Source organism: Phanerochaete carnosa (assembly GCF_000300595.1).
Source record: "Phanerochaete carnosa HHB-10118-sp unplaced genomic scaffold PHACAscaffold_10, whole genome shotgun sequence".
NCBI classification, from domain to species: Eukaryota; Fungi; Basidiomycota; class Agaricomycetes; order Polyporales; family Phanerochaetaceae; genus Phanerochaete; species Phanerochaete carnosa.
Genome location: NW_006767637.1, coordinates 820,543 through 845,334, shown reverse-complemented (window position 1 = coordinate 845,334; position 24,792 = coordinate 820,543). Strand labels below are relative to the sequence as shown.

The following is a 24,792-nucleotide window of genomic DNA, read 5'->3' as shown; positions in this document are numbered from 1 at the left end:
TAACCAGTTATTCTCACCTCGGACAGAAGGGCTATCCGCACTAGTGGTAGTAGCACATCGACTCTCGACTCAGACGCATATCGTGCGTATATGCAGGTGGCTCGAGTCTCAAAATAGTGATATACATACAAATTGTATGCGATAAAACACTTGTATATTGAACTACATGAGTAGGCAAATAGTAGTTTGCGGTTGCACTTCTTGGAGTTCTGAGGGCCTGGTACAGCCTGAGTCAATCCAACGTTCAGTCAGAAGACGTACATGGCAATGTATAAACCCTATCCTCCCCGCACCCCGTCAACGTCTTCTTATACGAATACTACTTTGAATGTGGAATGTGATCAGCGTGCACCGAGTTTCCTTGCAAGATAATAACTCATCAGGTTCGAGCTTTGAATTTGAAATTTGAGGTGGCAAGGGCCGTGCGCCGCAATTCGGGGTCCCATCCCCGCGCCACCGCACTCTCCCGCTTGCAACTTGCCAAGACCAACGCTCATTGCCCCTAAGCCAACCCTGAATGCAGATTTTTGGGAGTCGGTTTCGAATCATTAACGGGGATCACTGCGACTGACTGCGTTTACTTTTCTTAAAGTCACGGTTCTTCATCGCTGAATAGTCGGCCCGCGATGCTGCGTTGTGTAAGCTCAGCAATGGACGCGGTGGTTCTCGTAGATCTTAGGAGTCACCATGCAGTGCCGTGATTGACGCGCTGGTGGTGTATATAGATCCGTAACACTGGACTAATGGCCCCAACTTCTCTGTACACGACTATCACTACATCTACTATCGACTGCAAGTGTTCAACATGAGCGGAAACCCACCGAGGGGACGGGGGCGTGGAGGCCCACAACGAGGTCGTGGCGGCGCCGGAGGGGGCTCCCCGGCACCCAGCGTTAGCACTGGGACAGGACGAGGAAGCAACTTCCAAGGCGACCGAGGTCGTGGAGGAGGCCGCGGAGGTCGTGGCGGGGGCAGCGACTTCCGCGGAGGTCGGGGCGGCGGAGGCGGGAGCGGTGGCGGGAGCAGCTTTGGTGGTGGCCGCGGTGGAGGTGGAGGTGGCGGAGGCCCCCGCGGCGGACCTGCGGAGGTCTTCGCTGCCGGTACGCCTGCGAGGCTGGATCAGCGAGTTTCCGAGATGGATTCGCTGATCAAGAGCTTTGGCAACCTCAAGGTCGGTCCGGAGATGCCCCTGCGACCTGGCTTCGGCACCACAGGCAGACTCCAGAACCTAAGGGCCAACTTCTTCGCGCTACGCCTCCCCGCAGACCTGGCCATCCACGACTACGAAGTGTCCATTTCCCCGAACAAAGATCTACGCAGGGCTCGCAAGGCGCGTATTTTCGACCTACTCGAGAGTAGTCCGGAATGCGCGCCTTTCCGAGACCATATTGCGCACGACAACAGCGCGCGGCTTGTGTCGGCCAAGGAGTTGCCCCAGCCACTCCAAGCGACTATCCGCTTCTACGAGGAAGGCGAGTCGGGACCACGTGACAATGCCCCCGTATATACTGTCGAGATCAAGCATGTTCGCACTCTTAACAAGCGGGACATCGATCCGTAAGTGCATCATAATGCTCCTCGTTCATCGTTTGACGCTTTCACTAGACACCTTGAAGGAAAAAACGCGACTTTGACACCCTGCCACATATATCCGCCCTCAACCTCATCGTCCAAAAGCATGCCGCCAAGAGCGGTATCCGCGTCGGCGGCGACGACGAGCAGGACGAGAAGAAGCGCCAAGGCAAGAGCAAGTACTTCTTCCCAGCCGAGGAGCGCTTCCCGCTTATACTCGGTCTCGAGGCTTGTCGTGGCTTCTATGTTTCCATTCGTCCCAACTTCAAGCAGCTGATGGTGAACATCAACGCCTGCATGACCGCCTTCTACGTGCCTGGGAACCTCGCAGAGGCCATGCTCGTCTTTCAGCAGCAGACCAGGACCATACCCTCGGAGTTCTTCGAGAAGGTGAAGGTTGTGACGACGCACTTGGGGTATCCGAAGAAGAAAGCTATCTTCCGCATTATGAGTACCACGCCGCGCACTACAAAGTTCAACCACAATAAGCACGGGGAGATCTCAGTGGAGCAGTATTTCAAGCAAGGTGGGTTTGCACGATCGTCTGCATCTGACTAGTGTCTCATGAGCGTTCAGAGTACAAGATTACACTTCAGCATGCGAACTCCTTGCCAGTCATCGATATCGGGAGCAAGGACAAGGCGAATTTCATGCCTCCTGAGCTGTGCGAGATCCCTCCCGGGCAGCCATACCGAGGCCTGCTCCCCGACAAGGCAACGGCGGAAATGATCAAGGTCGCCTGCAACACACCGGCATTCAACGCGAGCCTTATCGTCAACCAGGGCTTTGACTTGCTCGGCTTGCGGGGCAATAACAGCACCCTCGTCAGCTTTGGCATCAACGTCGATCCCCAGATGGCCGTCATCCCAGGTCGTGTCCTCCCTCCGCCGAAAGTGACGTACAAGTCAGGCCAGCCTAATGTCCGCGATGGTGGATGGAATATCCTTGGTGTAAAGTTCCACCAGGGCGGAGACATGACCAACTGGGCTGTCTTAGTTGTTACCGACGGCCGTTATGCCAAGTTCCAATCGCCTCAAGACCCGCAACTTGTCTCGTTCCTGCAGGCGTTCATGGGCAAGTGTCGCGCGAGCGGTATGACCGTGGGTCAGAACCTACCGCCAATCATGCAAACCCCACAGCTGCCGCCGCCTCACCAGGACGCGGGTCGTACGCGTGCACTTGGCATTATTCGGGATACGATCAGGAACGGCTTACAACCGCAGCGCAAGCCAAGTTTCGTGCTCGTGCTGTTGTCCCTAGTCGACAAGTTCATCTACCCAGGTATCAAGCGCTTGTGCGACATGCAGCTCGGCCTGCAGACGGTGTGCATGCAGCTCGACAAGGCCATGAAGGAGCGAGGGCAGGATCAGTACTTCTCGAACGTGGCGTTGAAGGTCAATATCAAGCTCGGCGGAGTTAACCACATGCTGGCGCCTGAATCAATGCAGTTTCTCACGGCGAAAAAGACCATGCTCGTCGGCATCGACGTCACGCATCCGTCACCGACCAGTCTTAAGGGCACGCCGTCTATCACCGCCGTTGTCGCGAGCGTGGACGACAAGTTCGTGCACTTCCCTGCCGGGCTTGCTCTGCAGCGGAACAAGAACATCAGTAGAGACTCCGAAGAGGTATGTTTCATCCTGTCGCGCTCTAACGACGGATCTGACGCATGTATCTGCTGTGCAGATGGTAGAAGATCTCACGAAGCTCCTGGTTGAGCGTCTTCAGCTGTACGAGCAGAAGACGAGGACGCTGCCCGAACGCGTTCTCGTTTATCGTGATGGCGTGTCGGAGGTACGTTTCTGCACGTCTTATATCGATGGATTTTTGACATGAAAGTTCGGCGCCTTCAGGGCCAGTACAAGCTTTCGCTCGAAAAAGAGCTGCCCCAGATTCTGGACGCTTTCAAGAAGTTCAATACCGCTGCGCGGAAGACGCCATATCGTCCTACGCTCTCTATCATTGTCTGCGGCAAGAGACATCACGCTCGCGTCTACGCTACGGCTGCCGACCAGACAACGAAGAACGGGAACACCCTTCCGGGCACTGTTGTCGATAAAGGCATAACGGACATCTACAATCACGACTTCTACCTTCAGGTACGTGTCCAATTACTTGCTTCGTAGGCGATAGCAGAACTTACGCTCATCGACCCCAGGCACACTACGGCCTTCAGGGCAGCGCCAAGTCTACGCACTACATCGTCATCTACGACGAAAACAAGATTACCGCAGACCAGATTCAGGTCGGAACGAACAATGCGTCGTACATGTACGCGCGTGCGACCAAGGCCGTGAGCCTCGTCCCGCCAGCTTACTACGCGGACCTTGCATGCGAGCGCGCCCGCGAGTGGTTGAGCATGCTCATGAATGTCGATAGCCAGACGCGCTCGCGAGTTAGTTCGCGCGGAGACCCAGAGGCAGAGCGCCGTGCGCGCGAGCAAGTGTACACAGAGGCTGTGAAACAGTGGGGCAATGGCATCCACAAAGACCTACAGAACACTATGTTCTACATCTAGGTTCTTCTGCTAGTGTTTCGTCTTGGCCATTAATTGCTGGATCGCCTTCGGATGTTCACTCTCTGGGGTCCTCTTTCTTTCTTTCGCCCATACTATCTTCTCTTGCCCCCGATCATGCTTTCGTACGGTCAATAAGCTTCATAACTTGTAGAATTACGCGCCATACTACAACTCGACGCCTCAGCCATTTAGATTGTTGTACACTACTTATACGTCCATGATATCCCCACGGAGTCTATCAGGCGTGCTTATCGCATCCGCCATCCACTTAGACTGCTTCAAGGATGACTGAACCAGCTTCTCACAACTCCAACTTCTTCTATCCAGTATTTGAGCTGGAGAACGAAGTGTTGAAGTTGACCCCGTATGTGGTATGTTGCGTGGGACACCCGTACCGGTAAATTTCTGAGCGAAATATCACCTAGCCGTCACTTCACTCGCAGACCTTTTTCGACGGGCTCGTTGGCCATCCGGAATGTTTTACATACATGGCCATGTTGCCTTTCGCCACCGTCAACGAACTAGACGATTGGGCGGAAAAACAAATTCGCCAGGACCGATCGCGCGCGCTGTACGCCATGCTGGACAAGACGCGTTCAAACCGCGTCGCCGGCATCATCGGCATCCTCAATACCGTTCCAGAGAACCTGTCCACCGAAATAGGCCTGCTCTTCACGCTACCCGCCTTCCAGCGCACGCATGTCACGCGCACGGCCGTCGGCCTCCTCATGCGCTTCTGCTTCGACGAGCTGCGTCTGCGTCGTGTGCAGTGGCGCGCAGACCCCGCAAATGCGGCGTCCATACGTGTCGCAGAGTATATGGGCTTTCAGAGGGAGGGCATCCGGCGGTGGGATTATGTCGCATCGTCTGGTGTGCCTGGACATGCTGCGAGGAAAATTGACCCTATGCCAGACTGTAATGGATTGCATGTGCTCTATTTTGCCATATGCTGGGATGACTGGGAAGGAGAGTGGGGCAAAAAGGTCGGAGGAATGCTGGAGAGTAGCCAGCGAGGGTAATCTTAGACATTAAAATTGATACCGATGTTCAAGTTCTCGTACAATCATACCGACCAAGGATTGAATTGTTTACGGAATCGGGGCCAAGGAATTATCTACTTCCGTCGAGCCATGCGCTCTTGAACCTGCTGTCTCACCCCATCTTCCCAGTCGTCCCAACATACACTGAGCAGTGCTGAGTTTCGGCCGTAGTACTCTGGCTTTGGATCGTCCTCTCGAGGCTTCAGACCTCGTTCGCTCTTTTCAGGCGGGAGCAGCCGCTGCCAGCGAATGATACCTTCCAATATGAATCCCATCTTCTGCGCCGCGCTCACTGACTTCTCATTGAGGGCGTTTGCTTGCCATTGCACTCGCCTCAGCTTGAGCTCGTCGAAACACCAGGCCAGCAAGAGGCCGACAGCGTGTGTTGTGACGTGTGTACGCTGGAACGGCGGGAGTGTGAAGACAAAGCCGATTTCGGTGCTGAGGTAGGCGGGAACTGTGTTCAGGAAGCCAATGAGCCCGGCAATCTGGTCTGTCTCGTTTTCCACAGATTTGTTGTAGACGACAAAGAGAGTAAGAGCGGGATCGCGGTGGATACGACCTTCAATATAGTCCAAGAACCCTTCTATGGTGGGGAAGGGACCAAAAGGGATCCAATCATACACCTCAGGATACAGCGCGGATGCATCGTAAAACGCCTTGCCGTTCAGCTCTGGCTGGGATTCGATCAGTGAGCAAGTTCGGGTGGTGAACTTGTACTCTCAGTCACTTACATGGAAGGGTACGAGTTTGACCCTGTCGCTCTGGAACTCTTTGACGGGATAGTAGAAGTTTGGGTCGTATGCGGCGCACATATTCACTGCGAGAGTGATCGTGGTGGGTGATGACCACGCAACCTGCACACGCGGTTCGCGGGTCATCGCAAGCACATGAGTCAGAACAACACAGACGCTATAATTGCACCATTTCCATAGAAAGAGGCTGGAAAGAGCCAACAGTCCAATCCACATCAAGAGTAGCAAGAATATCACGTACTTCTGGGCTAATATCGCCGCATGTGAATTCGCTCTCCATGCCATACGAAAGGTGAGCTTTACAAACGTGTAGGCCAGGTGCGAAGCCGCTGACCCCATAAAGAGGCACATATAATTGACTACCCAGCGTATCACACATGTACACATGCCTTTCGAATGTTAATTCCAACAAGGAGCTAGTACCTCATCGCAATTAATACCGGTAGTTAAAGTAAGGTTATTGTCTCGCACAGTACTGTGCGAGACAATGACCTTACTTTAACTACTGGTGTTTGTGAATGATATAAGCAAGATATAGTTACAATACAATTCCAATCGAGGCGGAATCCTGCAGCGCGACTCACCGTTGCTGGTTGAGTAGGTCGTAAAGTATGATGCTAAGAGCTCGAAAAAGTTCCTTCCCGACGTCACCTATAAATGGGGAACGGGCGGGGTTGATTGCCGCTTTGCTCGTATGACACGTCGAGGTGAAAAGGCGCTTAGCTCGTACACACTCTACCTCTTCCTCCTGTTGGCCTTTTAGAAAGCAGTTTTATTATTTCTGGCCCGAAGGAGGTAATTAGACGCAAAGATGGACTTTCTTCACCGCCAGGTTGGCCTGGTCCAAAAGCAGCTGGCTTTCGTCGCTACAGACCCCGTAGACTGGAAGCTCTATGTCCAGCTGTTCTCATGGGGCGTCTGCTTGTTCGAGACTTACTTACTGTAAGTGCTTGACTGGTTGAATTACGCGATACCTTCTGATCGCATGTAGTCTGCGTCAGTATCCGCTGTACTCGAAGAAGGAGCCACCGAAAGCCCTGGCAGAGCATTTCACCCCTGAAGTCTTCGCCAAGTCCCAAGCTTACGGCAAAGACAAGGCTAGATATGCCATTATCTCTGGTCTCTACAAGCAAGTGATAGAGTCCGCACTACTGCACTACGGAGTATATGCTTGGGCTTGGGAGCTGGCAGGACAACTAACTGGGAAGTTTGGTTACACCGAGGAATACGAGGTGCGCGGCTTAGCCTGCTCCCGTATGGCGTTGATACCATTCAATCTCGCTAGATCACACAATCCGTCGTTTTCACGTTCGTTACTTACTTCGCTTCATCTCTGCCGACATTGCCGCTGTCCATTTACCATACCTTTGTCCTCGAAGAGAAGCATGGATTCAACAAGACCACGCCGGCTCTATTTGTCGCTGACTTGCTGAAAGGCTGGTTGCTTGCCATCGTTATTGGCGCGCCAGCGCTCTCTGGATTTCTCTGGGTTTTCAAGTGGGCCGGCGACCACTTCATTCCATGGCTTATGGGCTTCTTGCTCGGATTCCAGATCATTATGGTCATCATCTACCCGACGGTCATCCAACCTTTGTTCAACAAGCTCTCGCCGCTTCCTGCTGGCGAGTTGCGCTCACGTACAGAAGTACTCGCGGCAAAACTCAAGTTCCCTCTAAAGCACCTGTACGAAATCGACGGCTCGAAGCGCAGCTCCCACAGCAATGCATATTTTTTCGGCCTGCCGTGGAGCAAACATATTGTCATCTACGATACGCTGATCAAGCAAAGCAAGCCGGATGAGGTCGAGGCAGTGCTGGCACACGAACTTGGACACTGGTACTATATGCACCCAACGAAGCTGCTACTCGTGTCGCAGGTGCACCTGTTCACAATCCTTGCACTCTTCCCTGCATTTATGCACGCACCGCCACTCCTGCGCGCGTTCGACTTCCCGAAGCATGTCGCCGCACGTCCACCGACCATCATCTCCTTCCTGCTCTTCCAGGTGCGCTTGCGTTTTGGCTCTATGCTTCACCAATCGGGCTCAACACTAACACATTAATGCACAGATGATTATCACACCGCTGGAGTCCGTCGTTAGTATCGGTATGAACGCGCTTTCGCGGCGCTTCGAGTATCAGGCAGACCACTTCGCCTGCATCCTCGCGGACAAGCTCCAAAGCAAGGACATGGTTGACATAGGCGATCGTCTCGGCCGTGCACTGGTACAGCTCCATGTGAAGAATCTGTCGACCGTCTGGGTAGATTGGTTGTATGTGCAACTTTATTTTACGTCTACGTATATGTGCGCTGACAAGTGAAAAACAGGTACTCGGCGTACCACCACTCGCATCCGACTCTTACTGAGCGTCTGAGAGCACTCGATGCGTTCAAGGCCAAGAGGGAGTGAACTAGGGTTATTTACACAGTGAATGCGCTATTCATTGCGGAGTTTGCTTTCGCACGAACTTTCAGGGATGCAAGCCCGAGTGAGATCCGCATACAGTACTTCGGAGCATCATCTAGGATGTTAGCTATTCAAGAAGATACTTCAAATAATATACAGACCTGAGGAGCGTGTCGAGCCTCAGGGATCATCGTGCTACTTGGCACTGCAGTACAGATAGCATGAAGGAATAGTGTGCGCGAAATCCGGGGAAATATACTGAAGCAAGTAATTCGAAGCCTATTACCGAGTCCTACAAGCCCGATGTCAAACACGAACCAAGCTGAAACCTAGATATAGAACATCGTGTCCTTGATATCATCCTGGGGGCCATTCCTCCACAGCTCGACTGCCTTGTCGTACACGCGCTGGCGCGCCTGCGTCGCTGCGTCCGAATCTCCGCGTGAGCTCACCTGAGAACGCGTCTGATTGTCTGTGGCGTTCATGAGCATGCTCAACCACTGGCGTCCGCGCTCGCATGCGAGGTCCGCGTAGTACGCCGGCGGCACCAGGCTCACGGCCTTAGTTGCACGCGCGTACATGTACGACGCGTTGTTCGTCCCGGTCTGGATTTGATCTGCGGTGATGCCGTTCTCGTCGTAGATGACAATATAGTGAGTGGACTTAACGGTACCCTGCAGGCCGCTGTGTGCCTGCAAATCGCTAGGGTCAGTGTGCGGTGGATTCGCAGGCGCAAGCAGGCGCACCTGGAGGTAAAAGTCGTGGTTGTAGATGTCCGTGATACCTTTGTCCACCACGGTGCCAGGAAGTGTGTTGCCGTTCCTTGTAGCCTGGTCCGATTGCGTAGCATTTAAGCGGGCGTGATGTCGCTTACCGCAGACGATGACAGAGATCGTCGGGCGGTAAGGGGTCTTGCGGTCTGCGGTGCTCAACCTCTTACACGCTTCGAGGATCTGAGGCAGTTCCTTCTCGAGCGAAAGTTTGTATTGGCCCTGCGGAATCGGTCTAAGCCAGAGGAACACTGACGCAGAGAAGTAGGGATACTCACTTCGGAGACGCCGTCACGGTACACGAGTATGCGCTCTGGTAATGCATTCATCTTCTTTTTATACAGCGTGAGGCGGTCCACGAGCAGCTTAACAAGACCCTCTACCATCTGCACAGAGTAAACGACGGGTAAGCCTTTCACATAATCGACCGGAGGTGAATACACCTGAACGCACTTCTTCAGCATCCTTGTTGATGTTTCGGTTTCGCTGAAGCGCAAGCCCAGCCGGAAAGTGTACGAACTTGTCGTCCACACTCGCTACGACGGCAGTAATAGACGGCGTACCCTTGAGACTGGTCGGTGACGGATGTGTGACGTCGATGCCGACCAGCATAGTCTTCTTTGTTGTTAGCCACCGCATGCTGTCGGGTGCGAGTAGATGATTGATGCCACCAAGCTTGATATTGACCTTGAGCGCGACGTTAGCAAAGTACTGGTCCTGCCTTTGCTCCCTCGTAGCCTTCTCGAGCTGCATGCAAACCGTCGCCAGGCCAAGCTGCATGTCGCACAGCCGCTTCAGTCCCGGGTAGATGTCCGTGGTGGAGAGAAGCACGAGCACAAAACTCGGCTTGCGCGCCGGATTCAGGCCGGCCAGGAGCGCCTTACGAATGAGTTCTACACCACGGCGGCGTCCTGGATCTTCACGTGGCAAGCGCTCGGTCTGCATGATGAGTGGCGGGCCCTGCCCGACGATCATCCCGCTCGTCTGGCACATGTTGGAGAAACCTTGGAGGAAGCGCTGGAGCCGTGGATCCTGTGGCGACTGGAACTCGGAACGGCGGCCCTCATTGACGAGTAGCACCGCCCAGTTCGACATGTCCCCGCCCTGGGTAAACTTGACGCCAACGAGGTTCCATCCGCCATCGCGCACAACAGGCTGGCCAGACCTGTACGTCACTTTCGGCGGGGGAAGGACGCGACCCGGGACGACCGTCATCTCGGAGCTGACGCTAATGCCAAAGCTGATCAGCGTGCTGTTGTTGCCTCGCAAACCGAGCAAGTCAAAGCCCTGGTTGACGATAAGGCTCGCGTTGAATGCCGGTGGGTTACAGGCGACCTTGATCATTTCCGCTGTGGCCTGGTCGGGGAGCAGGCCTCGGTATGGCTGCCCGGGAGGGATCTCGCACAGCTCAGGAGGCATGAAGTTCGCCTTGTCCTTGTTCCCTATATCGATAACCGGCAAGGAGTTCGCATGCTGAAGTGTAATCTTGTACTCTGAACGCTCATGAGACACTAGTCAGATGCAGACGATCGTGCAAACCCACCTTGCTTGAAATACTGCTCCACTGAGATCTCCCCGTGCTTATTGTGGTTGAACTTTGTAGTGCGCGGCGTGGTACTCATAATGCGGAAGATAGCTTTCTTCTTCGGATACCCCAAGTGCGTCGTCACAACCTTCACTTTCTCAAAGAACTCCGAGGGAAATCCTCCGGTCCGCTGTTGGAAAACGAGCATGGCCTCTGCGAGATTTCCGGAGGTATAGAACGCGGTCATGCAGGCGTTGATATTCACCATCAGCTGCTTGAAGTTGGGACGAATGGAAACATAGAAGCCACGGCAGGCCTCGAGACCGAGCATAAGCGGGAAGCGTTCCTCGGCTGGGAAGAAGTATTTGCTCTTGCCTTGGCGCTTCTTCTCATCCTGCTCGTCGTCGCCGCCGACGCGGATACCGTTCTTGGCAGCATGTCTTTGAACAATGAGATTGAGAGCGGAAATGTGTGGTAAGGTATCAAAGCTCCGGTCTCGACCCTCGAGATGTCTGGTAACGCAGTCAGACAATGGACAGACAACATAGTGTTAGGCTTACGGGTCGATGTCGCGTTTGTTGAGGGTACGCTTGTGTTTGATCTCGACGGTATATACGGGGGCGTTGTCGCCTGGTCCCGACCGGCCTTCTTCGTAAAAGTGGATAGTCACTTGCAGTGGCTGGGGCAACTCCTTGGCCGACACAAGCCGCGCGCTGTTGTCGTGCGCAATATGGTCTCGGAAAGGCGCGCATTCCGGACTACTCTCGAGTAGGTCGAAAATACGCGCCTTGCGAGCCCTGCGCAGATCCTTGTCTCCGGTGATGGACACTTCGTAGTCGTAGATCTGCAAGTTGGCGGGAAGGCGTAGCGCGAAGAAGTTGGCCCTTAGGTTCTGGGGTCTGCCTGCGGTGCCGAAGCCAGGTCGCAGGGGCATCTCTGGACCCCCAACCTTGAGGCTGCCGAAGCTCTTGATTAGTGAGTCTATTTCTGAGAGTCGCTGATCAGGAATTGCGGGAGACCCAGCGGCGAAGACCTCTGTAGGTCCGCCGTGAGGGCCTCCGCCTCGCCCTCTTCCGCCCCCTCCGCGACCGCCGCCGAAGTTACTTCCGCCACCGCTTCCACCTCCACCACCGCGACCGCCGCCGAAATCACCGCCCCCGCCGCGATTGCCGCCGCGACCCCCTCCGCCACGACCTCGGTCGCCTTGGAAGCCGCCCCGAGTACTCCCTCGACCGGTCCCCGTGCTTACGCTGGGTGCAGGAGAGCCCCCTCCCGCACCCCCGCGACCTCGTTGCTGGCCTCCGCGACCTCGACCTCTTGGTGGATTTCCGCTCATGTTGAGATTGTGTAGAGAGCAGTAGATATGTGAGTGATGGCGATAGCTGTGGTCGGGGAGTGGTTGAGGTCGTTGGCCGAATGTCGCGGGTCTATATACACCACCACGCGTCAATCACAGCAGCTCCTGACTCTCACCCGAGCCGCCGCTGAGATTGCACCACGCAATTGCGCGGGCCGACAATTCGACGATGGAGAACCCTGACAATCTTGGAAATGTAAGCAGAGCTGGTTATAGCCATCCCACGAAGTAAGATAGTCCAAAATAACCACCAGATTCAGGAATTTACAGACAGCCCTAGACATGCGCATCAAACTAGCACATTACTTGATGCGCTCTATGGACCACCGCACAAGTAAATACTACGATGCGATGAGCTGGGCTTTGGCAAGTTGCGGTGCGGAGGTGCGGAGAGGAGACCCCGGATCGCGGTATAGGACCCTGGCTGTCTCATTTCGAGTGTGCGACGCGGAACGACCATTGGCCACCACTATATCCTCGAGGAAAGGGCTGTGAGCTTCTGAGAACGGTTTTATACTATAATCTCTATACTCGAACAGTCGTCTGCTTGGCGGTGGCAGCAACAGCACTGGCATAATCATGATGCTGCGCTACCAACATAGCTATTCGTGCTGAGCAGTGGTTATACCTCGAAGAGCATTAGAATACGAGCAGCGCAGTCGCCCTCTGGATTCGATGTACTAGGAAGCGAGAAGCTCAAACCGCAGAGCAGTCCTCGTGGATAGATTCCCCGGAGCTCTACCGAGCAATCCGAGCATGTCCGCGGTGTACAAATTTCAAGGGCTGCCATCTTGGTTCGGCAGAGTCGTTCGGCGGGGCGAGGCCATAGCAGGACGTTTGGGCGTGAACAGACTACCATCATCCACGGTTTGAATCGACGCCAGTGCTAGCTGCATGCAAATCGGCTCATCAAAAAACACGTTATATTGAGTATCGCGCATAAAATATGTCTCAAAAACCTTGTCCTAAGTCATGTGAGAGAAAGGCTTGGAGCTGCAAGAGAGAATAACTACTCGAAGTGTCTGGAGAGATACTGAGGGAATCCACTTGAAGGTTTTAATTTCCGCGTTTATTCATTCACGTTTACTAGTTTTCGGGGTCCTTCCCAGAGAGAGCGCGCGCGCCTACGTGCGTTGCACCGCGATTCGCGAACCACTGTCTCCGCACTCTCCTTTCGCCCAGCACAAGGTCCATCCACACAGCTGCTTTGCGGAAGTAGTTCAGAACTACTCTGATACGTAAAGCCCTTTCCTCACAGCCACTTCAAGATACACGCTGGGTCCTCTGTCGAGCATGGAGTCGACATTACCGCCATTGAATCCTCTGCTAAAAGTCTCCGGGAAGCGGACTTGGGACGTCTTTGCATCGTGCCCAGATGATAGCATGAAGGATGACGAGAAGAGGTGCATCCTATGTCTTCCGGCCTCTTTCATTCCAACTGAAGTCTTTATGCTAGTGCTCGCATACGTCTGTCTGTCAAAATCAACGACGAGTACCGGGACGTGAAGGAGCTGCCTGCACCACTACTCACCCAGCAAGGCCAGGTGGGTCCTGCAAGGCCAAAAGAGCCGAGGAAGATGATCACTGCCGGCTGTGCGCTGCTCGCTTCTGTCCTGTTTTGCTCCTGCTCACGCCTTCCCTACAGCGACCCCAGATGCCTCACTCATAATTGCCCAAATAGACAACACGCCCACACATACCCCATCGACATTTACGTCTAACTCGAGCCTCACAAAAGCGCTTCAGCTGCACAAGACAACACGGACGATCAAGCCAACATACCACCCACCGTGGAAGCTCATGCGTGTCATCTCGGGGCACCTGGGCTGGGTACGGAGTGTTGCTGTGGAACCGGGCAACAAGTGGTTCGCGACGGGTGCGGGGGACCGTGTCATCAAAATTTGGGATCTGGCGTCGGGCGAGCTGAGGTTATCGCTGACGGGACACATATCGACGGTGCGAGGACTTGCGGTATCGTCGCGGCACCCGTACCTATTCTCGTGTGGAGAAGACAAGGTGCGTGAGCTATATGCCTCATGCTAGGGCGTAACACTGACGGAGATTATTAGATGGTCAAGTGCTGGGATCTGGAGGCAAACAAGGTAATTCGGCACTACCATGGACACCTGTCCGGGGTGTATGCATTGAGCCTGCACCCAACACTCGACATTTTAGTTACTTCAGGCCGTGATGCGTCCGCACGAGTATGGGACATGAGGACGAAGGCGCAGATCCACGTTCTCGCTGGGCACACTGCCACTGTTGCGGACGTCAAATGCCAAGAGTCCGACCCACAAGTCATCACTGGTAGTATGGACTCGACTGTTAGGTGCGTCAGTCATTGTATTGTCACATTCCCCATTCTCATTGGCGCGTAGACTATGGGATCTCGCGGCAGGGAAGACTATGGTCACCCTGACGCACCACAAGAAGTCGGTCCGTGCGCTAGCGATACACCCAACGGAGTACTCCTTTGCATCCGCTTCTGCTGGCGGTAATAACATCAAGAAGTGGAAGTGTCCGGAGGGCACCTTCGTCTGTAACTTTAGCGGGCACAATGCCATCATCAACACACTCTCGGTCAACTCTGAGGGCGTCCTTTTCTCCGGAGGCGATAACGGAACCCTGACGCTCTGGGACTACAACACTGGCACTGCGTTCCAGAACATGGACGATATCCCGCAACCAGGCTCTCTCGAAGCAGAAGCTGGTGCCTTCTGCTCGACATTCGACGTCACGGGCACGCGTCTCATCACCGGTGGCGCTGACAAAACCATCAAGGTCTTCCTTCTCTTGAGTGGTGCAAAGCCCGTTGCTAACGATTTTGTAGATCTATGCGGAACAGCCACCTCAGCAATAGTTGCGATTTTAATGTATTACATGAGTCTATACTGTGCTGTACGCTACTTCCTTCATTAAGAGTGACTATCCGCGGTACTCTATTTGTATGAGGGTTTTCAGCGGGTAGGTCTATCACGTTCATGATACTCTACTATTCTCCGCCACCAGCTCTGTCGGGTATTGAGGCATGTCGCCATCGATCGCCCCTTTCATCAGGCTCATATTCTCTTGAACGGGTTGGAGACTAGCTACCGCCTACTGTGAGCATCTTTCGCCGGACAATGCCAAGCCAATACCCAGGTCCTAACACATAACCCAAGGGCTTCAGATCGCTGTCTTATCTTGAGTCGTTAGGTAAGACGTCCCATTGGACAGCGATTGCATTATTCTTCTGTGATACGTCCCGATTACTCTGCCATTATTGATATAAGACTTTACGGCTGTAACTCGTGTTCGTCGCATGATGAAGTCCAGTGTGCATGCCGCCCATCTGACTCCGTGGTAAGCCTGAGCCTGGGAACCTTCGGTTTTACCGGTGTAAACGAGCACTTATCGATATCACTGGACCACCATGTTACAGGCATTGATTCCGAGAGTGTGCGTTCGCCGCTGCTTCCACTGTCCAATTCCGGGTCTGAACGGAGGTGTATCAGATGTTTTGCCTCACTTCTTCAATCAATGCTAACTGGGCGCTCTCTAGTATCTTTGTGGCGCCCCGCCCAAAACTTGGTCGGCCGACTCCCGATCGGTTATCTCCACGCCTGTGGGTCTCACTCAATCCGCTACAAATCCGATATCGCCCAGATAAATAGGCACGTCTGACTTAGCTCCCCCCTTACATTTTCCCACAACCTCTTTTCACTGATTTCTATGGCCAGCACGCTGAATATCAATACGTCTCGTATCAATGCAGACCTCATGGAGTCGTGCCAGTGGGGATCGTGAGTAGTGTTAATTTGGAAATGTCATGTTTCTCACGGGTGCTGATGCAGAACCCCTGACGGTGGCATGAGTGAGCCTGGTGCATTGACCCTCCGCTGTATAACTCACCCGCATCACAGACCGCCTGACTTTGAATGACGACGACAGGCGCGTGCGGGAGTGGTTCATCTCGCAGGTGAAAAAGTACGGGTGCACCGTCCGGGTCGACGCTGTTGGTAACATCTTCGCGACGCGTCCGGGCACGAACAACGATCTTCCGCCGATCGGCCTGGGCAGCCATCTCGACACGCAGCCCGCGGGTGGCAAATACGACGGTATCGTTGGCGTGCACTCTGCACTCGAGGTCCTCAAGAGTCTGCATGATAACAAGGTGCAGACGTACGCACCGATCGCGGTCATCAACTGGACCAACGAAGAAGGAGCACGTTTCCCTCCAGCAATGCTAGGTTCGGGCGTGTGGGCTGGCAAGTTCTCGCCTGAATATGCGTACGTGGTCCCTCGGCTAGATCTGTCATATCAGATCGCTTACCGAATCAAGATAGATACGAGCGGACAGATTTGAAGGGAGTCAAGCTTGGAGACGAGCTCGAGCGCATCGGGTTCAAGGGAAATGTTCCTGCTTCGCGCGAAGCTAACCCACTTTCTGCGCACTACGAAGTGCACATCGAGCAAGGTCCGGTTCTCGAGGCTGAGAATAAGCCTATTGGCGTCGTCACCGGTGTCCAAGGTACCTTATATCTCGATTCATCTGTCACTCGCCCTGACTCCGCTCCCATCATACAGCAATCAGCTGGTTCAACGTCGAGCTCCGCGGCCGCGAACAGCACTGCGGCACGACACCGATGGACCGCCGCGCCGACACGCTGCTCACGGCCGCACAGATGATTGTTGCGATCAATGGTATTGCGCTCTCGATCCCCGGCTCACTCGCGTCTGTCGCGGTCATTAACAGCACACCGCAGTCCATTAACACACTCGCGTCTGTGGTGCAGTTCAACATCGACGCGCGCGCGAAGGATGACGAGACTCTCGCACGGCTCGAGGCGGCACTCGAGAAGAAGTGTCACGAGATCTCGAAGGAGGCGGGAGTCGAAATTCGCACGTGGGACCGCTTCTGGAACGCGAAGCGGACAGTGTTCAATGAGCGCATGGTCGGTTTTGTGCGGGAGACCGCGACGGAGAATGGGTTTGGGAACCGCGATATACAGAGTGGAGCGGGACACGATTCGTGAGTTGGCGTTGACTGTTGCGAACAACGAGCAGGCTGACATTACATTTCGCTAGTGTATACACCGCGTCCAGAGTTCCAACTTCAATGATTTTTATACGGTGCAAGGGCGGTATCTCCCATAACCCGGCAGAGTACTCATCGTCGGAGGATATGTAAGCTCTTAATCATACTAGCCATTGTTTCATCTTTGAACATTATTGCCAGTGCGGCCGGCGCGCAGGTTTTGCTTGGTGCCACGCTGAAGTACGACGCATACCTCAAGTCTCAAGTAAAATAGGCAGACCACCTTACCTAAGACTCCGGATGTATACTATGTCATAAGACTACAGGATAGCACTGGATCTCGAGCAGGGTCCGTTTCTTGACAATCTTGATTTTAGGCGACTGTGGGTGACATGACGCTGGCCCAGGCGTCCATCGATCGCACCCCTCTTCTACCCCCCTCCAGCCGTGCAACACTTGCTATCGTGGCATCCCGCAACGCCAGAACCACGCTCCGCTCCCTCCCGTCTTTCACATTCTTTTGCACTTCCTTCAAGAATCCTTCGCCCACCACGACCGAAGTCTCCCATAGCCCATCGTACACACGTGCCCCAGGCGTCACCAAGGCCTCCTTCTCGACCTTGAGCCCACTCGCAACCGCGAGTTCCTTAATGCTTGCCGGCGAGAGAACCGTCCGCACGTTCGAGCTTGTCTTCTCGGGCGCCTTGCGACACTCGAGCGCAGCCTGCGTAAGCACGGCGAGCACGTGTGCGTGTGCGGGGTGCGTCTCCGCGGTGCTCAGACTCCATTCCGCGACGCATATCTTTTTTGCGCGGGTGCCCACGACGCGAAGCGTCTCGGCGATGAGCGCGGGCGAGGCGAAGTACCAGAGGCAGTGCGCGAGCACCACGACGTCGTACTGCGCGACAGACGTGTCTGTGCGCAGGAAGCTGAGGGGGTCGGCTTGCGTCCATGTGATGCGCTCGCCGAGCCGTCCCTTGGAGAGGTGAGCCTGCGCTTCGCCGAGCGTGAATGGGCTGCCTGGTGGGTGGGCGTCTGTCAGAATGCGGTGTGCTGTGCCCTATGGCGACAACTCACCGTAGGTGAGCGGTGCGGGGTCGACCGCAGTGACGTGTCCCTCGGGACCTACAGCCTCAGCAAGGACTGCTGTACAGTCGCCTTGACCGCAGCCGATTTCAAGCACCTTGGCGCCCTGCCATTGGACGTCCCACTGCGTGATGAGGGCTATGCGTTGTTCCGTCTGGTGCAACTGCACTTCCCAGTTCTTGGGATCGTACAAGGAGAGCGCTGCGATATCCTCGGCGGACAGAGATGCCATCTTGGAGCAGAAGAGAACAGAAACTGGTTCGCCGCGATGGTCAAAATATCTATATACAAAGTTTCTGACTCGACTGGAGGCGCTCCGAGTCGGGTTTGATTAACTGTGCGACGATTCCTAGTACTCCATGTGGGTGCAATGGAGGATCCTTGCAGTGCGTCCCAGGGTGCACCTTTTATCGCATCGCCTCCAACACGAGCGCAATGCCCACCGTCGCATTGTACCGTGCATACTGTATGATGTAAGGCACTCACGTTACGCTGATAGACACGAGGGGAGACGACCACCCTCGGCACCTGCAACGCACACCAGCCACTAGAGATGGTGGCGGGTTCCCATACGTGATTCGTACGGTCTGCCTCTGGGAGACTCGCTCCGCGACTCTGACTTGGGCTAGCTTGAGCGCTCGAATCCGCACAGGCAGGCCCCGGCTACAGGTCATGTGTTGGTCAAGTCTATGAGAGTAATATGGACTTGCACTAAGCATCTGCCTCTGGGAGAGTAACTTGCACCGCATCATGTAGGAAAGACGGCACTGCCACTCCTCAAAATCAAAGAGACTAGGAGTGATCTTAGATTGTACATATACAGGCTACTTTCCGTTGATATTGCGCCGCTTCCAATAACGAGAAGATGGCAACTGTCGTATTGCTTGCTGTGTGCTGTATGGTTTATAATACTCGACAACACCGGATTTCTATGTTTTCGTCGTTAAATTCGCCCACTACGCCCCGGTCGTGAACGCAATCCAGGGCTGACATTCACGCCCCTTCAAGATATGTCGGACGCCAGTTCTGGCGCTCTGGAACTCCGCTACCCTGCTTGCGAACTAGAGAATGATGTGCTGAAGCTAAGTCCGTATGAGGTGCGTGGCGTAGGACAGCAGCTATTCCAGAATTTCCTAACTGGCTGCGCTGCTGTTGACCCTAGCCATCGCTTCACGGCCAAGCCTTCTTCGACGGTCTCGCCGGACACCCTGAGCTCTTCAAATACATGCCGATGGCGCCTTTCGCTAGCGTCGACCTGTTGAACGAGTGGGTCGACGCGATACGGCAGGACCCGTCACGCGTGCTCTTCGCGATGATAGACAAAACGGGCGTACGAGGCTGCTCCTGCAAATGTGACCCAGGAGATGCGGGGACTGTCGCAGGCATTGTCGGCCTCCTGAACACCCCAGAGAACCTGGCTACTGAGATCGGCTTGCTGTTCACGCTGCCTGCCTTTCAGCGCACACACGTCACCCGCACCGCCGTGGCACTGCTCCTCCGCTTCGCATTCGAAGATCTCCGTTTGCGCCGCGTGCAGTGGCGCGCACTCGCGGAAAACACTGCCTCCGTGCGTGCGGCAGAGCGCATGGGCTTCCAGAGAGAAGGGATAAACAGATGGGCTCGTGTTGTGCCTCCAGGTGTACCGGGTAATATTGCGAGAAAGAAGGACCCCATGCCGAACTGTAGAGGACTGCATGTGCTATGTTAAAACATACGACCGAAGAGTGGATTAACCATTCCGCTAGATCCAGGACCGCCACCGACGGTTAGTCTGGGCAACATGTTATATGGTTTCAGCTTCACAGCACGGGGACGTACATCACAGGCGCGTTCTTAGAGTCGTGTTGCGCTTCAAAATACCTGAGGGGCACTTCGGAAAAACAGTTTCGCAGGGGGGCGGGTTACGCACCAGAAGAAAGATCTCTTCGGCGTGTCCTCGCTGTCGCCTTGCAGACCAATGTATCCCGAGTGCGAAACTCCGCCAGCACATAGGTCGTCATGCGTCATGACACTGTGGTAGAATGGGCCCAGCTCTTTGATGCCTCCATGGTGGCTGAGCACCAACGCCCTCGTGAGGTGGCCATAGAATGTGAAGAAGATAGTGGTTACTCCGAGAGCAACTAAAACAAGGACAGCCGAGCACGCTGAAAAACGCCTGCGATGTCTGCCGCCCTCGTAGGCCAATTCGCGAACAGCCTCAACAGGGAGAACGTAGTCTTGCTTCATCTTTGACATGTTTGCTGGTGGTTAGTGGGCATTAATTGCTAGGGACCTGGTGGGGAAGTTGAGTCAGGCATCTTTATTTCCAAGAGCTTTATCAGCCCTGTGAGAGGCCTGATATGCATTCCACATGGACGCGCGCAGCGTTCGCGTCATGCATGCTGAGACGAATGTATTGGTGCACGGCCACACAGTGGGTATTGCTGCTACGTAGTGGGAAAGACAGCGGCAAGGAGTGGCCGTGAGGCACCGTCGGTTGCTACAACAGGTTAGATGGCGGATCAATCCTAATTTGGCTAGAGGCGCATCATTGTTCACTTCTAGATTTCTTGAGCTTCTGTACTGTGTGGCACCTGCAAATTACACTTCAGTGCTAATTCGAAATGCTGCTCTGTGTACTTCGGTATCAGATACATGTACACAAGGCGCAACCTTCTCTCTAAAATCTTCTAACATGTCCTTCACCCGTCCGTCCCAGCCCCCTTCCCAGTCATCCCAGCAGATCGCAAGCTCACACATCCCGGTTTGATCCACTTCCAACTACCTCACTAGAATCTCATTGCAAGATCTCTGCAAACCTCACGGCATACCCGAACCCCGACGCTTGGTCTGAACACCACAATCTTCTCGCTCTTGACCACGTACGTCATTCTCGACTTACCGTCATTCTCGACTTACCCACTTTTATACACCTAAATGATGATGCTTTCCCGCAGCCTATTGGCGTAGGGTATTCATATGGCAAGATGGTCAATAACTCGCGCGACGCGGCGCACGATGTATATGACTTCCTGCTCAAGTTCTTCCATCTGCATCCGCACCTTGCCAAGCATGTCTCTTACTCTAGCTTTCACTTCACGCCAATCTAACTTGACGCTATGCAGGAACCAGTTCGTGCTTGCCAGTGGGTCGTATGGTGGTGTAAGTCTCGTACCTTGGCAGTTGGTGCACTTACAGATACGGGAAAAAAGGTTTATGTGCCGCACATTGCAACAGTAATTCACGAGCAGAATGCTGCGCTCGCCGCAGGACGCGGTGTTCCCGGGGCAAAACATATCAATCTTGAGAGTATGATGGTTAGCAACCCGATGTCGGTGCGTCCCAGCAGTCTCAAGGCTCTTGCTTGTTAATATGATCAACTCACTCCATAGGACTGGCTCTCGCACAATCGCTGGGCGCTGCAACAACGGTGCTACCTCACTGACTTCTATAATGCGAGTGCCTGCCATGCGGCCTACGAGGAGCTGCCCTCGTGTCTCGAGGCCATCCAAATGGCTTATATGGACGATACCATCACTCGCCGCTTCGACTCAATACACATATGCAACAACATACACCCGGAGCTTGTCGAAGGGCGGGACTTGCAGAACGTCGAGCTCCGCGTGCGTGTCCTGTCACCAACATTCAATTTAATTTGTGGTGCTAACTGGGCGTTAACAGTGCAACGGTACGATTGAGGACTGCTATCCTGCCGCAGTATACGTAGATGCGTTCATGAACCTCGCAAGCACGAAGGAGAAGCTCGGCGTACCCGATGCGCTCAACTTTACATTCGTTCGTATGGACGTGTGGAAGGCGTTCTTTGAAACGGGCGACATGTACGGGGGATGGTCGTTCTCAAGCTCAAGGCTGATATAACGCATGGCTTTTCAGGGCACAGCAAGCGTATCTTCTATACGAACCTCTCCTTAAAGCCGGCTACCGAGTATTGCGTATGCTTGTCTCACATCTGCATCTGAGAAGGGTGAAGCTAATTTCTTTTTGCATGTAGACTATATCGGTAAGCTTGATGCTAACTGCGGCTGGCCGGGCGTGCTCTCGACTGTATGCTCTCTCTTCGATCGCTCTCTGCAACTACATACTCATGCAAACATCATAGCTTCGCCTTCTTCCGTCGCCGTACCAATCCTCATTCAATGATGCACCTGACTTGCCTTGGCCTGGGCATGAAGCCACCGTGCGCGCTGTCGGCAACAGTAGTGATAGTGACGGGAGCGGCAAGGGTGCGGGTGTATTCGCGTTCGTGCTCATGGCGCGCGCCGGCCATTTCGTGACGCACGACCAACCTGCACTTGTCCGCGAGATCGTGCGCCGGTGGGTTGCAAATGTCGCATGGAATGATACGCTGGATGCGCTGAGCTAAGGCGGGCGGTCTCTCGAGCGGTGGCAGCTGCAACTACTCCGAAACTATTGTAAATTTTCTCCTAAATTAAAGACAGCGAGACATGATGCATTTATGTGTGAGACGATGTGATGTATCGCATGTCTCAGGTGCACTATCTACCCCAACAACTACGGCCCTTAGAGTTGCTGTCAAAAACAAATATGACCTCACAATTCCGTGGTACTGGTAAGTTCCTGTCATTCTTTAAGACCTGTACGTTTCATTGTCACGTGACTCACGCGAAAGCCAACTAAATTTTTCTACGACAAGACAGTAAATACTCACCACATCCTCTCACTAGGTGGTAGGTGCAGTTTGTTTGCTTGCCATAACCAGCCAAAAGCTAGGCGAACAAGAACCTGTGTTTAACCGGTTTTCTTTCGAGAAAACTTGGAGACAAAACTTCCTTTTCCGCTAGTTTTGTCGCATTTCAGCCTCTTTTGGCCGGTTTTGCACCAATTTACGCACCAATTTCCCCCAATATACAACCGGGGAACAATTGGTTCTTGTTTTCCCAATTTTGGCCGGGTTTCTTCAAGAAAAAAACTATGCTTACCACCCTGTGTCTACACCTCGTGGGTGAACGTTTGAACGTTGAATATACCCACACTTTCCGACCACACGCCGATTCTGAGTACTGAGCTGTGATTGGCCGAAGACGATCGCGGGGACAAACCAAGATTAGATAAAGCGCTGCCCGAGCCAGCATTCGTCTTTCTAAGCAAACGTATTCCCAGACTAAATGCAGACGATAGCATGAGGACCCTCCGACTCTCTTCTGATACCCAACTACCATGTCCACTGACGCTGCGGGCGAGAGACAGCCCCTGCTACCTCCAGCTGCGCTCGTGAGCGACCAGGAGGTTCACGACGAGGAGAACCCAGGCAATCTCGCGCGGGAGCCCACCAAGAATGTCGAGGAACTGCAGAAGAAGAGGAGTTGGTGGAAGATTTTCTGGTACACCATGTTAGCGGGCTTTGGGATATTCTTTGCAGTTTTGTTCATCAAGGGCTTCATCGAGGCCGATGATGTCCATGTACGTCCCATTCAACAAGCGATGTGCCAGTGCTAAGATGTCCTTCAGTTTGACTTGAAAAAAGCTCTGTGGTCCGCGTTGGGTGGAGGCCTGAGTGGTGCTGCGGGTACGATGCTACTGCATCTATCACACCATTATGCTCACGACCGGTGTCAGCAATGGTTCTACAGGTGCTGACTCTCATGCCTCTGCGTACCGTCATGAACTACCAGTACCGTTACGGCACATTCATGACCGCCGCGATCAAGACGCTTTACGCCGATGGGGGCTGGACACGGTACTACCAAGGCCTGACGGCTGCGCTCATCCAAGGACCCGTCGCGCGGTTCGGCGATACGGCAGCCAACGCTGGCATCCTGGCCCTCCTGAGCTCAAACTCGTACATGAAGAAGTTGCCGAAGCTCATCCAGACCGCCTTTGCGAGCCTTGCTGCGGCAGGATTCCGCATGATCCTGATGCCCGTTGACACCGTGAAGACGACTATGCAGACGGACGGAAAGGCGGGATTGGGAATTTTGCGGGCTAGGGTACGCCACCTTCCTCCATTCCTCGTCCTGTCATCTCACGCCGTCTCCAGGTCAAGAAGTACGGCTTTGGCACGCTCTGGTACGGTGCCTTCGCTACCGCGGCGGCGACGTTCGCCGGGCACTACCCCTGGTTCGGCACGTACAACTTCCTGGAGGCAAATCTTCCCGAGGCCCACGGTTTGGCGCAGACGCTGCTGCGCCAGGCCTTCATAGGCTTTTCCGCGTCCGTTGTCTCTGACACGATCTCAAACTCGCTGCGCGTCGTCAAGACGTACAGGCAGGTGCACGAACGCCGCGTGAGCTACACAGAGGCTGCCGAAGCCATCATCGCCGCGGACGGCCTCAGGGGCCTGTTCGGCCGCGGCCTCAAGACGCGCATCCTTGCAAACGGTCTGCAAGGTTTGCTGTTCTCAATACTCTGGAAGCTTTTCCTGAAAATGTGGGAACTGTTCCGTTGTTAACCTTCGGCACCGCTGATTCTCTCGTGACAGCTGGGACGAGAAGACCAAATGAATGCAGCCCCCTAGAAATCTTTGTAGATCTCGGGTTTCGAGGTTATATAACACATAGGAAGATGTCAAAGTTCACGCAGTGGTGGTCTGGCGAAATACACAGGTCTTGAGTTCACACCGTCCCCATCTCCCTGCTTGCGTGTGCCGATCGCAGGGAAGCTTGTCTACCGTGTGAGTGCATGCCCTTGCTTCGTGTTGGAGTGCTCTTGGATTGGCAGATCATCGCAGCCGGCCAAAGAAGCAGTCGAATTCTCATGAGGCAGGTCGCATATTGCAAGATTTGAT

The 24,792-nt window shown here is 54.2% G+C and overlaps 12 protein-coding genes across 12 annotated transcripts; 8 read left to right on the top strand and 4 right to left on the bottom strand.

The window, feature by feature from the left end:
• The first annotated feature begins 764 nt into the window (after positions 1-764).
• On the top strand, positions 765-4,478 carry PHACADRAFT_212985 (uncharacterized protein). The gene is made up of 6 exons (XM_007400180.1): positions 765-1,557; positions 1,617-2,098; positions 2,149-3,200; positions 3,259-3,366; positions 3,426-3,671; positions 3,731-4,478. Exons 1-6 carry the CDS (start codon positions 806-808, stop codon positions 4,088-4,090), a joined length of 3,000 nt encoding a protein of 999 aa, XP_007400242.1. The 5' UTR covers positions 765-805; the 3' UTR covers positions 4,091-4,478.
• Positions 4,479-4,518: 40 nt separating this feature from the next.
• PHACADRAFT_103197 (uncharacterized protein) lies at positions 4,519-5,109 on the top strand (the record flags this gene model as incomplete). Its single annotated transcript, XM_007400179.1, has 1 exon — positions 4,519-5,109. A coding segment is annotated over one exon (591 nt), but the record flags the coding sequence as incomplete, so codon positions are not given.
• Positions 5,110-5,204: 95 nt separating this feature from the next.
• Positions 5,205-5,945, bottom strand: PHACADRAFT_103896 (uncharacterized protein; the record flags this gene model as incomplete). Its single annotated transcript, XM_007400178.1, has 2 exons — positions 5,205-5,807; positions 5,865-5,945. The coding sequence occupies 2 exons, from the start codon at positions 5,943-5,945 to the stop codon at positions 5,205-5,207; spliced, it is 684 nt and encodes a 227-aa protein (XP_007400240.1).
• Positions 5,946-6,696: 751 nt separating this feature from the next.
• Positions 6,697-8,295, top strand: PHACADRAFT_32121 (uncharacterized protein; the record flags this gene model as incomplete). The annotated part of the gene is made up of 5 exons (XM_007399925.1): positions 6,697-6,827; positions 6,877-7,117; positions 7,171-7,890; positions 7,955-8,157; positions 8,214-8,295. 5 exons carry the CDS (start codon positions 6,697-6,699, stop codon positions 8,293-8,295), a joined length of 1,377 nt encoding a protein of 458 aa, XP_007399987.1.
• A 326-nt stretch (positions 8,296-8,621) lies between these two features.
• Positions 8,622-11,521, bottom strand: PHACADRAFT_165707 (uncharacterized protein; the record flags this gene model as incomplete). Its single annotated transcript, XM_007400177.1, has 6 exons — positions 8,622-8,984; positions 9,039-9,284; positions 9,341-9,448; positions 9,516-10,555; positions 10,606-11,099; positions 11,148-11,521. The coding sequence occupies 6 exons, from the start codon at positions 11,519-11,521 to the stop codon at positions 8,622-8,624; spliced, it is 2,625 nt and encodes an 874-aa protein (XP_007400239.1).
• Positions 11,522-13,157: 1,636 nt separating this feature from the next.
• Positions 13,158-14,880, top strand: PHACADRAFT_263049 (uncharacterized protein). Its single transcript, XM_007400176.1, has 6 exons — positions 13,158-13,347; positions 13,401-13,537; positions 13,590-13,960; positions 14,014-14,273; positions 14,323-14,725; positions 14,775-14,880. Exons 1-6 carry the CDS (start codon positions 13,238-13,240, stop codon positions 14,802-14,804), a joined length of 1,311 nt encoding a protein of 436 aa, XP_007400238.1. The 5' UTR covers positions 13,158-13,237; the 3' UTR covers positions 14,805-14,880.
• Positions 14,881-15,481: 601 nt separating this feature from the next.
• PHACADRAFT_151612 (uncharacterized protein) lies at positions 15,482-17,756 on the top strand. Its single transcript, XM_007400175.1, has 7 exons — positions 15,482-15,726; positions 15,778-15,797; positions 15,847-16,213; positions 16,270-16,454; positions 16,511-16,955; positions 17,012-17,110; positions 17,163-17,756. The coding sequence occupies exons 1-7, from the start codon at positions 15,656-15,658 to the stop codon at positions 17,233-17,235; spliced, it is 1,260 nt and encodes a 419-aa protein (XP_007400237.1). The 5' UTR covers positions 15,482-15,655; the 3' UTR covers positions 17,236-17,756.
• A 7-nt stretch (positions 17,757-17,763) lies between these two features.
• Positions 17,764-18,338, bottom strand: PHACADRAFT_263046 (uncharacterized protein). The gene has a single exon (XM_007400174.1). It carries the CDS (start codon positions 18,277-18,279, stop codon positions 18,022-18,024), a length of 258 nt encoding a protein of 85 aa, XP_007400236.1. The 5' UTR covers positions 18,280-18,338; the 3' UTR covers positions 17,764-18,021.
• A 755-nt stretch (positions 18,339-19,093) lies between these two features.
• PHACADRAFT_72062 (uncharacterized protein) lies at positions 19,094-19,743 on the top strand (the record flags this gene model as incomplete). The annotated part of the gene is made up of 2 exons (XM_007400173.1): positions 19,094-19,144; positions 19,210-19,743. Coding segments are annotated over 2 exons (585 nt in total), but the record flags the coding sequence as incomplete, so codon positions are not given.
• Positions 19,744-19,751: 8 nt separating this feature from the next.
• PHACADRAFT_263045 (uncharacterized protein) lies at positions 19,752-20,356 on the bottom strand. Its single transcript, XM_007400172.1, has one exon. It carries the CDS (start codon positions 20,280-20,282, stop codon positions 19,899-19,901), a length of 384 nt encoding a protein of 127 aa, XP_007400234.1. The 5' UTR covers positions 20,283-20,356; the 3' UTR covers positions 19,752-19,898.
• Positions 20,357-20,983: 627 nt separating this feature from the next.
• Positions 20,984-22,410, top strand: PHACADRAFT_103966 (uncharacterized protein; the record flags this gene model as incomplete). The annotated part of the gene is given in 8 exon segments (XM_007400171.1): positions 20,984-21,100; positions 21,159-21,192; positions 21,210-21,361; positions 21,419-21,649; positions 21,708-21,865; positions 21,921-21,979; positions 22,039-22,091; positions 22,147-22,410. Coding segments are annotated over 8 exon segments (1,068 nt in total), but the record flags the coding sequence as incomplete, so codon positions are not given.
• Positions 22,411-23,240: 830 nt separating this feature from the next.
• Positions 23,241-24,622, top strand: PHACADRAFT_263044 (uncharacterized protein). Its single transcript, XM_007400170.1, has 5 exons — positions 23,241-23,468; positions 23,517-23,574; positions 23,625-23,995; positions 24,046-24,434; positions 24,487-24,622. The coding sequence occupies exons 1-5, from the start codon at positions 23,397-23,399 to the stop codon at positions 24,506-24,508; spliced, it is 912 nt and encodes a 303-aa protein (XP_007400232.1). The 5' UTR covers positions 23,241-23,396; the 3' UTR covers positions 24,509-24,622.
• Positions 24,623-24,792: the final 170 nt, after the last annotated feature.